The following is a 12,101-nucleotide window of genomic DNA, read 5'->3' as shown; positions in this document are numbered from 1 at the left end:
CTTGGTGGGGGTGGGGAGGTTTGGTCCTTGGTTTTGGATAATTTCCCTCTTGTTTGGTATCCCTCGATTTGGTAGGTGTGGCTAATGATACTATTGAATTGATACTTCTTTTATTGATTTATGTTTGTTAAGTGGGTATTTTCCCCTGTATTTTGGGAAATATCTTGTACTGGATAAACTTTGCCACAAATCGCACTGTACCTTGCTAGCGCAATAACGTAAAGACTACGGTTAATTGTGTTTTTGAGAATGCAAAACCATTTTATTCTTTATTTTTCATGTCACGACTTCTCTCCTGTCTACGTGAAAAGGAGCGGCCATACCCCAACACATACCTGAGGGACGTTCTCTCCAGTTCATTCTCACCTGGTGCCTTGAAATACGAGCAGTTCCAAAGAAGGTACTTCTCCTTGGGTAACTATTCGAAAGTATACTTAGCGGTGTGTAAGATCCATTAAATCTGGTATCTGTCCTTGAAAGACTTAGAAGATACAGCCTTCAGAGCATGTTTTCAAGAGTTTCCAGGCCTGTGTGGTATCTTTGCAGTTGGGTTGTGCTTATATTGAAATTTTGTGTTTTCTGGTGAAATGAGACTTTTAAAGGAGAGCATTTTCTTCTTAGCAGCCACTTACTTGACGTGACACGTTAATCAATGATTAAGGTGACCCCAGATGACCTTGTGTTGTCCAAGTGCACACGGACCCTTTCCCTAACTGATGACAGGAAGCTTATGAGGGTGCAGGCTTCTCCCCCTACTCGCCGCCTGTTTAATGTTAGGATCTCTTCCGGGTAGAAAGCACGTGGTCAGCTACTGCTAAATCAGAATGAAAGGATTCAGGTAGGTGACTGATGTTTAGATGAATGTGCAGAGAGATCGGTCCACTAGATGTCAGCAGGATGCCGGCAGCTGCTTTGTAGAAGATGCTTGTACCTGATTTCTTCTAACCACGTCCCTAAACAGGTCTGAATGGGGAGGGTTTGCCCACTGGGCCTCCCGGTGAGCATGGATGGAGTTGCCCTCCACAGGGCCGTTTCTCCTCTCTGTCGTATTCGTTGTTTGTTGCATGCACCCTTTGGGGAAGCAAACTCCTTTAGAGAGAAGCTCGGCCCTGGATGTAATTTGAGTACATTTAGAACTCGCTGTGATGAGAACTTCTTGATTAAATACAGTACGTTTTACAATTTTAGTTCAGTTCTACCATTCCATAAAGCGTATTTGTGTAAGCATATTTTTCCTTACTATAAAAGTAACACACTCATGGCAAAAATTCTGGACACAAAAATGAGTGACTCGGGATGCAGAAGCCCTTTAGAATCACTCTCAGAGCCAACACTGGATTTTGTGTCACTAAGAAACAAACAGGGTCCTCCCGTCTGTTGCGTCTCATGCCTTCTTTACCTGAGTAGAACTCAGGAGTTCGCATAACCCGGCATGCAAAGGTGCCTTACCCCAGACCCGTGCAGGGACGCGGGGTGCTCCTTCACCCCACGTGGTTCCCGAGTGCTCCATCTGCATGTCGCCCTGGGCCTGGCCTTGTGAAGAAGGCTTGCAGGTCGTTAGTCTCAGCTCCTGAGCTGAGCCACTGGACATGCGTGACCCCTCACGGGAGGAGGGAGCTCGGCCTCCCTGTTGGGGGGTCCAGGACATGAGGTGCTCGAGCCGTGGGATGACACGTAGGAGCGCCTGGTAGCATGTCACTAAGCACTGGGTGCAGCTGACTCGCTTACCTGCTTTGTCCCTAAGGAACCCTTGCGTGGTGACACTGCCATTTACCGGCTGTGTGTCACGTAAGAGTGATCTGCGTGTGTCATGTTCGGAATACATGGAAGCCGGAAGTCGTTATTAGCAAGTTTGGTTTTTCATCTGGCAGTTTGGACATGGCTCTGTCTTTGAGGCTTGGGATTCGGGATGTTCTTGCTTTCCTTCCTTCGTGTATATTCTCCTTTTTTCAGTGAGTCTGAGGTGACTCACAGAGTCCGTGTGCAGGAGGAGGCTTCCCGAGGCCCTGGCCAGCCCGTCTCCTCAGCCTCTGTCCCACGTCCGCATGTCCCTGCATGCACAGTGGATACCGCAGGGCCCTGGGGAGCGAGCTTTTGCTCAGGCCTGCGTTTGGGGCCACGCTGGGTGCGGGAGCCCCTGGCGGGATGGTTAGCTACTGCGCTCTCAGCGCCAGGGGGCCCTTAGGGCAGAGGAGGGGTCATGCCCATGCTTCTTGTATGAAGGACTCCCCGGCTGTCACAGGAGAGGGTAAGTCCAGCTTGTCGCCTGCAGCTGAGACAAGAACAGGTATCCTGTCTTGAGTTAAAGCAAGGAGTTAGGAGACTCCCGATCCCTGCTGCTCAGGTACACCAGACGTGAAATTCAAGGTCGCACCCGGGACTTTCCTGGTCTAGGAAACAGGAAAGGCGACCGAGGGTAGAACGCAGAAGGGGACTTGAGCAGGCCGACGCGAAAGTGCGTAGGTGCCCCTTCCCTCTCCTGACCGCACCACGAGGCGAGGCGCGCTGGGGCTTTCTCCCGGGTGACTGGACGGTGACCAGGGTTGGCGCTGCCCGGCCCCACGCGGTGCTTTCAGCCGCCTCCTCCGCTCTGGCCGCAGGCGCTGCTGAGAGCCCTGGCGGAACACGCGTCCGGGCCCGACAGGCGCAGGCTGCTCGAGCTGTGCAGCCGGNATGAGTGCTCCCAGCTCCCCCCACTCCACTCATGCTCAGTGAGTGCTCCCAGCTCCCCCTGCCCCTGCCCCTGCTTGGTGAGTGCCCCCAGACCCCCAGAGCTGGAAAGGAGTCTCCGGGAGGAGCCTCTGGGAGGGGCAGGGGGGTGGCCTGGAATTTGGAAGAACCCGGCTCCACTGCCATGATGTTTATTTCCTTCCTGCTTCCACCATCCTCAGGATCCCCTGTGCCCTCACTGCAGCCAGTCTTCATGCTCCTTCTTTGAGTCTGCATTCAGTGTCTTTTCTGTTGATTCATCTGTTTTTCAGAAAGTTTTTTTGGTTAAATTGTACTGAAAAATCAGTTTCCCAAGGGAAACGAGGTTTTTTCGAAGCCGCTGGACATTGTGTTTCCTTGACAGGTTAAGGAGGGGGTGCTCTCTGTGTAGGACACAGACATGTTGCCGCCAGGGCACGTCCAGTTTGGGGCGCTCCCCGGGCCGCAGGGACCCCCGTGTCGTACCAGCACACGCCGCCTCACACAGGGAGCCTCCAGGCTTGAAGCCTGGGGGAACCTGCCGCAAGATGTTCAAATGCAGACTTACCCTGCTTTTTGTCCAGACCGTCTCTTGGGGTCTTTGTTCCAGTAGAAGAGAGAAGACCTTCCTTGAGGAACTGTGTGTCAGGGGGTCAGGGAGGGACTGTCTGCAGGCTCCGTGGGGACGGGGACAGTGAGAGAGAAGTGTGCAAGGCCTTAGACATGTAGCACTTGCCTGTGCTCGGAACTCTGTCCCCTCCTCGCTGTTTTCCCGTAGCCATAGGGAGTAAAACCTTTAGAATTGCATTTATCTTTGTCTCCAGGAAAAGGTGTATCCTGCTTCTCACTGTTAGGCCACAAGGACCCCCGCTGTCCCGTACAGTTAGGGGTTAGGGATGCGCTTTTCAATAAGTCAGATCCTGCTTTCTTTCCCTTCTTTTTTTTTTAAGTTCATTTATTTTGAGGGAGAGTGAATGCACATGCATGAGCATCGAACAGGGTAAGGGCAGAAAGAGAGGGAGGCTGGGAGGGAGGGAGAATCCCAAGCAGACTCCACACCCAGAGCCGAACCCGATGCGGGGCTCAGGCTCAAACTGTGAGCCATGACTTGAGCCAAAATCAAGAGTTGGATGCTTAACCGACTGAGCTCCCAGGCACCCCTGGCTCTTTGACCTGCTTTTAAAAGAGCACCAGTTGTATTTGGAAACTACCAGGTTCTGGATAACTTGAAGGTTTTATCACTGCATTGCCATTTTTTCTTACTATATAAATAAAAGAAAGAAAAGTATTTCAAGTCTAAGTATTTCCCGTAATCCTTAAAATTTTTAATCTATTGAGGGTCATGATCTTATTTCAAATGTGAAAACTCTGGACACTTCTGCAGAAAACTGCACACACGTAGCAAACTTAATGAGTTTCCTGATTCTGAAGCCCAATCACAGATACTATTCTTATCTTTTGGGTTATAAAACCAGCCTTGAGAAAGACACACTGATTTCCAGTTAAAGAAATGCAATATGTCTGGCTTTTAATGTGAGGAATTGGAAAAAATACTCAGTAACAATTTTCTCAGTCACAGTGAATTCACACGTGCTCTAAAATGTGATTTAAATGAAAACATGTTATTTTGGGTATTCTAAATAAAAAATAGGCATCAAACTCAGACGTGAGTTTTTACAGACGCTTACATATAATTTTTTTTCAGTAGCAGTGAATGAATTACTTCTTTTCATTTATTTTCTAGAACACCTTCCTAAGCTCCAGCCCCGACCATATTCATGTGCAAGGTATGGATACTTACTAACACGTAGCATCTTTCTCCCAAAATGTTGTGAATCTCCGACTTCTCAATCCTTATTAGTTCCGAATTCACCCAGTGAAAGTTTAACCCAATTTGTGGAAGGCAGTAGTAGGCATGACAGGGAATGAAGGAGACCCATCTGGGACCCTGGTCCCGCAGGAGCACAGCCGCAGCTAGTCCCTGTCCAGAAGCACATCGCCCCAGGGGAGGCCGCGAGCCCCCAGCCTCCCCTGCTGCCGGCAGTGCTGGGCCAGGCCCCCTTCACTGGGTAGCAGAGGCCACCCGGGCAGAGGTGAAAGCTGGTAGGCATCTGGTGGCGCCTCGAAGCATACAGGTAACTGCGAACTCTTGAATCTCACAAAATGGGGGAGAGGAGAAGGGGAGCTTTTGCAGAGCCACAGATCTCTTTCCCTGAGGAGTCAGAAGGTAGCTCAGAGCCCATAGGAAGCATCCCTGCATTCAGTAAGCGGGGCTGAGTCTAGCCTGTGCGATCAGCCCTGCCACAGAGGCCACCACTGACCTGTGTGTCTCTGCAGCTCGAGCCTGGCTCACCCAGGGAAGCTTCAGTTCGTGTTCAACGTTGTGGAGTTTTTATCTGCCACCACCATGGAGGTCCTGCGGAAGGGCGTGTGCACGGGCTGGCTGGCCGCGGAGGTGGCGTCCATCCTTCGTCCAGATGCGCAGGTGGCCCCTGCGGAAGACGGGCCGGCCCCGGCTCCTGAGGTGCTGGTTTGGGCATCATTAAAATCGTGGTGTTTGCCTGATTAGAGAAAATAGTGTGGTCTCCCCGGCAAAAATGTGTCCATTACTGTGCACTTTACTCAAGGGAAACTTTTTGCCGTACTTGAATTACAGAATCTCTGTGAAAAGTCAGGAAATGTTACTTTCGCTCCATGTTTTTTTTCAAATACTTAAAATCTGAATTTTGTATAATACAGTCTTTTCTCTCCTTCCTCATCCTATTCATAGAAAAGAAGGCCTTTGCTGCTAATTGGCGCAGGAAGAGGCCAGGGCGTGTTGGAGGCTGGTCTTACTACACGTCCTGTGTCCCAGAGAGGTCCTTACCTTGCTGTCAGTTGACATCTGATGATTAATTTTAGCCTTTAGTTTTGGGGTACTAGGGGTTTTTTTAGTTTATTTTTGAGAGAGACAGAGCGTGCATGTGCACACAAGGAGGGGAGAGACAGAGAGGGAGAAACAGAATCCCAGGCAGGTTCCAGGCTCTGAGCTACCAGCACAGAGAGCGACACGGGGCTCGAACCCGCGAACCGTGAGATCATGGCCTGAGCCAGAGTCAGACGCCCAACTGACTGAGCCACCCAGGCGCACCTGTGTACTAGATTTGACCTGTTCCCTTTCTGTCACAGACGTGGTGTAGAATCCGAATTAGTGCTATTGGTGTGAAGGCATAATGAGGTGAAATTGCTTTTTAAACACATGGGAGAGAAATGGTGCTTGATTTTGTGAACTGTGGACACTTTTACATTTGGACGTCGTGCCCATCCTTCGTGTTTGGATACAACATTGGCAGAATCTCGCTCAAGGCCGCAGTGTAAGGAGCAGTTTAAAGTCCCTGCTCGCCCACAAGGGTGGTTGAAATTAAAGAAAACATTTCAGGCTTTATCACGGAGTCGTCTTTCTCTGTGACATTGAAAAAACGTACATGTCGTTTGTAGCGTTATCTTAGCACCGATGTGGTTGTCGTAAGTTACTGGAGTGGGAAAGTTTGTGCCCTGAGGGTGGTAAGACTCGGCATATACAATAGTGACGTAAAAATACCATGTCATTGTATGATCTTCTGAAAAGAGACGATCTCCAGAAAGTTAAATATACATGTCCCAAACTTACCACAGACACTCAGCTCAGGTGCCTTTTACACATTCTCTCCTCCCTTCCGCCTTTTCTTTCTCCTCCTCTCTCCGTTTTAACAGATCTTTGTTAGAGACTCCTCAGTGTTGAGGCATCAGAAGTACAGGAAAAAGGCTGCGATTTGACTGTAAGGTGCTTAGCACCACACGTATTTTATTAGGAAGTGTAGAGTGTTGAGGGCCACGTGACCCACCCCACAGCCGCCTCTGGCAGGTGGATGGGACAGCTGTTGACAGGTACCGCTGTCCTTGGCAGGCGTGGACCGCCCCTGCTGTTGGTGTGTGACCAGTGTCCACCGTGAGATGCGAGCAGACAGGACACATGTCCCGTCTGAGCAGGAGCTCCCTGCCAGCATGACTCTGGTACAGGGAGGGACGATGCGGGTCAGGGACGCTCCTTGAGCCTGGAAGCCGGTGGAGGAGGTCTGGGGTACAGACACCTGGAGCTGCCCGTAGCCTTTGGAGGAAGTGTTGGGAGGCAGTGTAGCCATGTGCGGTTTGCTGCAGCAAGAGCAGCCTGACCCTGGTTGCCTCCCCGACCCTGGTCGCCTCGCCGTCCCTGGCGTGCGGGGCCCACCCTGTCACTGGCACACCCCCGTCCTACCCGGTGTAGCCTGTTTTCACTTTGCTTTGCGGGTCTTATGGTTACCAGTCATTTTACAGTTAAGGGTTTGATTATTGTCTTTTCTTCCAAGAACAGATTTTGTTCATTTCTCTCTCTGTCGTGCTTGTCCTGTGAGTACCGGCAGGGAGACTCGCACGTGAACGAGTCAAGTGAGGCCAACGCAGCGTTAATTACAGTCTTGTTCCAGAATGAGAGCACGCATTCATTCACAGCTCTGCCAGGTCATCCTGTTGATGACATACGGTTTTCCTTGCGGTGAAGGTGAAAATGTGTATAACTACACGTGGGGGTGTGTAGGTCAGTTTCCCGTCACCCAGTTAACTTCTGCAAAGAGCAGAGTGAGACTGGAACTGAAATATATTTAGAAATTGATTCCTTTAAGTATCCCTGGCACCCAGTTTAGAAGAACATTCTTTTGAAATTAGCAAAAAGATTATATGTGTGTATACAGCTTATTTATTCTTCCACTTTTGCAGACACATTACATTGACCCCAGATTAACCAACATGGCAAATTCTTTAGCATCTTTGCAGCAACCCCCTACTTTTTCCTTCACTTGCCTGATTTGCACTGGAAACTTTCACTCCATCTCAATGTTGATGTTCATGCTCCTTTATGTGCAAATACAGAGAATCCTGTCTTCAGGTTTTCGTGCATTTCTCCATATGTGTAATGGGCTAGCTACTAGAAAGCAGACCTAACCCACGGGCCCCGGACAAGACTGTGACTGTATCTATTCATTGTTCTACCTTAGAAATAGGCCTGTCATTTTTAAAGCACCTCTGATTTCGACAGAAAGTAAAAATTTGCAAGACAGACTGGTTTCCTCTGTAAGGACGGAAGTGTCCCTGTTTTCAGTGATAATTTCTCTAGGGAAGATCATCTTGCTTATGTACTTCCGTCTAGGTTTTCTTTCAGACTTATGAGCGTTGGTTTAATATTGCAGATATCCATCTCTCCTCGAACGACCAATTTTTTCCACTTGCCGAGCGACCCCGTGGCCCCTGTCGTGATGGTGGGGCCGGGGACTGGAATAGCGCCCTTCATCGGTTTCCTGCAACACAGGTGTGTGCTTTCTTTGACTAGTGAGAGAACGCATCCCTCGTGGTCCCGGGTGGAAATCTAACAGAGCACTTGCTTGTTTCTGCTGTGGTTTTTTGGATATTGGACTTGGGCTGTAAAATTTTTATTTTACAAAATTATTATCAAATGTGTGGTAGCATAGAATTTGTCACCGTGGGAAAAGTAAATGTGATCTCCCCTGGAGGTTGCGTTTTGTGTTAGAACTTGCCCTCTTACTGTAGCACTTCATCTTTCTTTTTTCCTCCCGGCTGCACATAGCTTATAACGTGTGTAGTTGGGGACCGATTCCTGGCACCCCTTTCTGCTGTGATGACATGCGGTCAGTTCCATCGGCTCCTTAACTCGATAAAACCGCTACTTATGGAGATACTGTTACACCACAGGTTCAGAGTTAAACCCAGATGTCAGTCATTTTCAGCAGATTGATCTTAATAGGTGTCTTTGTATCAGTATAGAACTATTTGATATAAAATCAATTGTGCTTCTCTCCCTGTTTGTGAATAACAAACAGTTGTTTGTATGCTGGTCTGCAGACAGTGCTGTAATATCCTTTGGACAAGTCTTTCTGTTACTTTTATTTTGTTCTTGTTTTTTCCTTAAGGAAGCAGAGGAGTGGCGGACGATGCCGGCACATCTCATCTGCATGTTGTTTCCTAAGCAGTTCACAGCAGATCGTTCTACTGCTTAAAGCCGGGGCCACATTTCCATTCCATTAATTGAGGGTTATATTTAGTCACAGAGTTGTTATTAATATTGAGTGTAGAAACGAGTGTAGGTTTCACCCTGTGATATTTTGGATTGTCCTCACAGATGCCACGAAGAGCTTATAGATGCATGCCCTGTATTGCAGGTACATGCGTGTCGTGGTGGCTGCTGGAGACCAGGCAGCCCTCTGAACGTAGCACCGTGTTCTCTCGGTGACTGCAAACCCTGCCTCCGTTTCTTGGGGGTGTTTCCTGATCTCACAGATTGGTTTTACATATTCTTTTTTTTTTTTATGTTTATTTTTGAGAGAAAGAGAAATGAAATGGGAATAGGGGAGGAGCAGAGAGAGAGGGAGACACAGAATCCAAAGCAGGCTCCAGGCTCCAAGCTGTCAGCACAGAGCCTGACGCGGGGCTTGAACTCCCCAACTGTGAGATCCTGGCCTGAGCCGAAGTCAGATCCTTAACCGACTGAGCCACTGTCACCCCGGTTTTGCATACACTTCATGTCCAACATCTCCACTTTCTTTTTCACATAGAGAGAAACTGCAAGAACAGCATCCAGAGGGACGCTTCGGAGCAATGTGGCTGTTTTTTGGCTGCCGCCATCAGGAACGGGACTACCTCTTCCGGTACTGCACGGCTCTGCTGCTGCGGCTCTGCTTTCAGGCTTTCTCAGCTTTAAGGGTAAACTTCCCAGTAACCCACCAAATACCGTATTTCAGGGAAGAGCTCAGACACTTATGTAAGCGCGGGGTCCTAACTCACTTGAAGGTGTCCTTCTCGAGAGAAGCTGCCGTCGGTGAGGAGGCAGCCCCGGTGAAGTACGTGCAGGACAACATGCGGCTGCACGGCGAGCAGGTGGCCAAGGCGCTTCTGCAGGAGAGCGGGTACATCTACGTGTGCGGGTAAGTAAGCGGCCGTCCCGCCGGGGGCCAAACCGCGAAGGCAGTTGATGATACTTATGCCATGAACCAGGGACCATTAATCTAGACGGGTGAGAATGACAGCTTTGATTCCCAAGGACAGGAATACGAATACAAGTTCTAAAATGATTTCAACGTACGTTTAATAGCCAACGTTGTCATTATCAGGGAAATAGATGTGGAAATGGCCCTTTTCAGAATGCTGTGTGCCGTGTTGAATACACGTTATAGCCTCTAGAAGTTACATCTGGTGTTAACTTGCGGTCTCAGGACTGATTCTGTTGTGTCCAAGAGTAAGGTGGTGTGTACAGCTGACCCAGCTGAGGAAAACTCTCGTGATTTCCTGAGAATGTGAATCTAAGGGTCCTTTTTCTTAAGGCATAATTTATAATTTCAGAGTCAACTTAAGCCAGATCTTTATGTTAAGTTTTATCTACTTTCTGAAGCAAGATCTGTTATGAAAATCCCTAAACTGCCATTAAAAATAAAAATTTTAGAAACTTACTGGCTTGTCAATGGAATTTTTAAAAACCTGTGTTATTTACAAAGGACTTGTGAAGTAAGAAATGGCTGTTTTTAATTCTAACACATACCTGGCATTTATTTATGTATTAAATGTTTAGTTTTGAGAGAGAGAGAGAAAGTGTGAGTGGGGGAGGGGCAGAGAGAAAGGGAGACACAGAATCCAAAGCAGGTTCCAGGCTGAGCTGTTAGCACAGAGCCTGATGCGGGGCTCGAGCCCACAAGACCTGAAATCATGACCTGTGCAAGTTGGATGCTCAACTGCCTGAGCCACCCAGGTGCCCCCACATCCCTGGTATTTAAAACATGTTATAAATCATCAAGTCAGGTTCTTTTTTTTATTTTTAAACTGTGATACTGAAGGAGAACTACAATACAATGATCTAGGATAGATATAAATACAATTGAAACAAGTTTTATAAAACACAGCTTTTTCTATTCTCATGACCTGTTGTGATACCATCTATTCTATTTTTTCTTAAAAAAATAGATGTTGACCACTAAGCTGATTTTATGCCCTAGGAATAGAGTTTTGACTCTAGGCTTTCGGTTGGTAAAGGTAGAGGTTCTGGACGTTACGTGGGTTCTCGTTTTCATTGAGCTCTTAGAGAAGTGTCTGACCATCACTCTGTAGAGGGCAGGGCTGTCAGTGGTGAGGAGGCCGGAGCTCCAGGCGCAGCTCGAACTACAAAGGCAAAGTCAGTTGCACAAATACGTGAATGACGGGTCAGTGAGAACTTGGAGGGTAGCTTACGTGTCAGAGTCTCGCGGTGGTAGCCCGAGAATAGCTCTGCCCCTGCTACTGCGGCCTCCCTTTTCCATCTGCGCAGTGGAGTTGATGGTGTACGTGGTGGCGGTCCGTGGCGGGGGCTCCGAACTGGACCCCATGGAGCCCTAACGCAGACCAGCCCCTCAGCAGGAGCGGGCTTGCCCCTAAGCCCAGGGGACACTGTCCCAGGCGGGGGAGCCTTGTGCTGCTGATAGTCAAGGAGACAGTGGGGACCCGTAGGATTGGCCGCTGGCAGCCCCTGGTGCCACGGGGCAGGGCCGTGGGAGCGGCGGCTGCAGTGCCGTGGCCAAGGGGAGAGCAGGAGGGAGCTGGCACAGCCCTTGGTGACACCTTTTTCAAGAGGTGCTGCTGTAAGGGGCCGGGCACGTTCTCTTCCCGACATGTTTAGACTCCTGCCTGACACTTTGTTTTTTTTTAATTTATTTGTTTTTGAGAGAGTGTAAGAGAGTGCGTGTGCGCGTGTGCATGGCGAGCGGGAGAGGGCAGAGAGAGAGAGAGGGAGGCAGGGAGGGAGAAAGAGAATCCCAAGTAGCCCCCATGCCACCAGCACAGAACCCAGCATGAGGCTCGATCCCACAAACTGCAGGATCATGACCTGAGCCCGAGTCAAGAGTCGGGGGCTTATCTGAGGCCCCCAGGCGCCCCAGAGTCCTGTCTGACACGGCTCAGATGTTGAGTGATAAGTGTGATACACTCCCTTCCCCCAAACAGCTCACTCCCTGGTGGGAAAGCTGCGCGAGCAGGTGCTCACAGAACACCAGGCGCTTGGAGGGGACGATGGGGGAGGGGGGAGAGTTACCTCACCCCGTCCTGTAGGTGAACAGGGCTGAAACCTGGCAAAGCACTTAGAGCCAAGCCCACAGTGACTGTGTCTGTTAATATTTGTGTGTGTGTGTGTGTGTGTGTCTACATGAAGGCTTGTAGGTATAAAACCTGGTTGCCCTTGGGGATGGAGGTTCCGCCCTGCGCCCAGAGAATGAAGGGGACCGATGAGGGCCATGGGCAGGAGCCAGATTTCTGGGGTCCTGACGCCCTGAAGACGTGGCTGTCCCTGGAGCAGGGGCACCTTGGAGGGTTTCCAGTGGGAATGGTCA

General features: G+C 49.5%; 1 protein-coding gene across 1 annotated transcript in view; it reads left to right on the top strand.

Moving 5' to 3' along the window:
* MTRR (5-methyltetrahydrofolate-homocysteine methyltransferase reductase) overlaps positions 1 to 12,101 on the top strand; it is a 29,801-nt gene that overhangs the window by 15,736 nt on the left and 1,964 nt on the right. The window contains exons 9-16 of the mRNA XM_077749453.1: positions 312 to 400; positions 2,601 to 2,711; positions 3,101 to 3,170; positions 4,433 to 4,475; positions 5,026 to 5,212; positions 7,929 to 8,047; positions 9,309 to 9,401; positions 9,495 to 9,677. Coding sequence (XP_077605579.1) covers positions 312 to 400; positions 2,601 to 2,711; positions 3,101 to 3,170; positions 4,433 to 4,475; positions 5,026 to 5,212; positions 7,929 to 8,047; positions 9,309 to 9,401; positions 9,495 to 9,677 — 895 coding nt within the window. The remainder of the gene's footprint in view (positions 1 to 311; positions 401 to 2,600; positions 2,712 to 3,100; positions 3,171 to 4,432; positions 4,476 to 5,025; positions 5,213 to 7,928; positions 8,048 to 9,308; positions 9,402 to 9,494; positions 9,678 to 12,101) is intronic.

This window comes from Crocuta crocuta, unplaced genomic scaffold, assembly GCF_008692635.1.
Source record: "Crocuta crocuta isolate KB4526 unplaced genomic scaffold, BGI_CrCroc_1.0 scaffold89, whole genome shotgun sequence".
Classification (NCBI taxonomy): Eukaryota; Metazoa; Chordata; class Mammalia; order Carnivora; family Hyaenidae; genus Crocuta; species Crocuta crocuta.
Note: the sequence above shows the minus strand (reverse complement) of the source record. Positions and strands in the feature narration are given on the sequence as shown.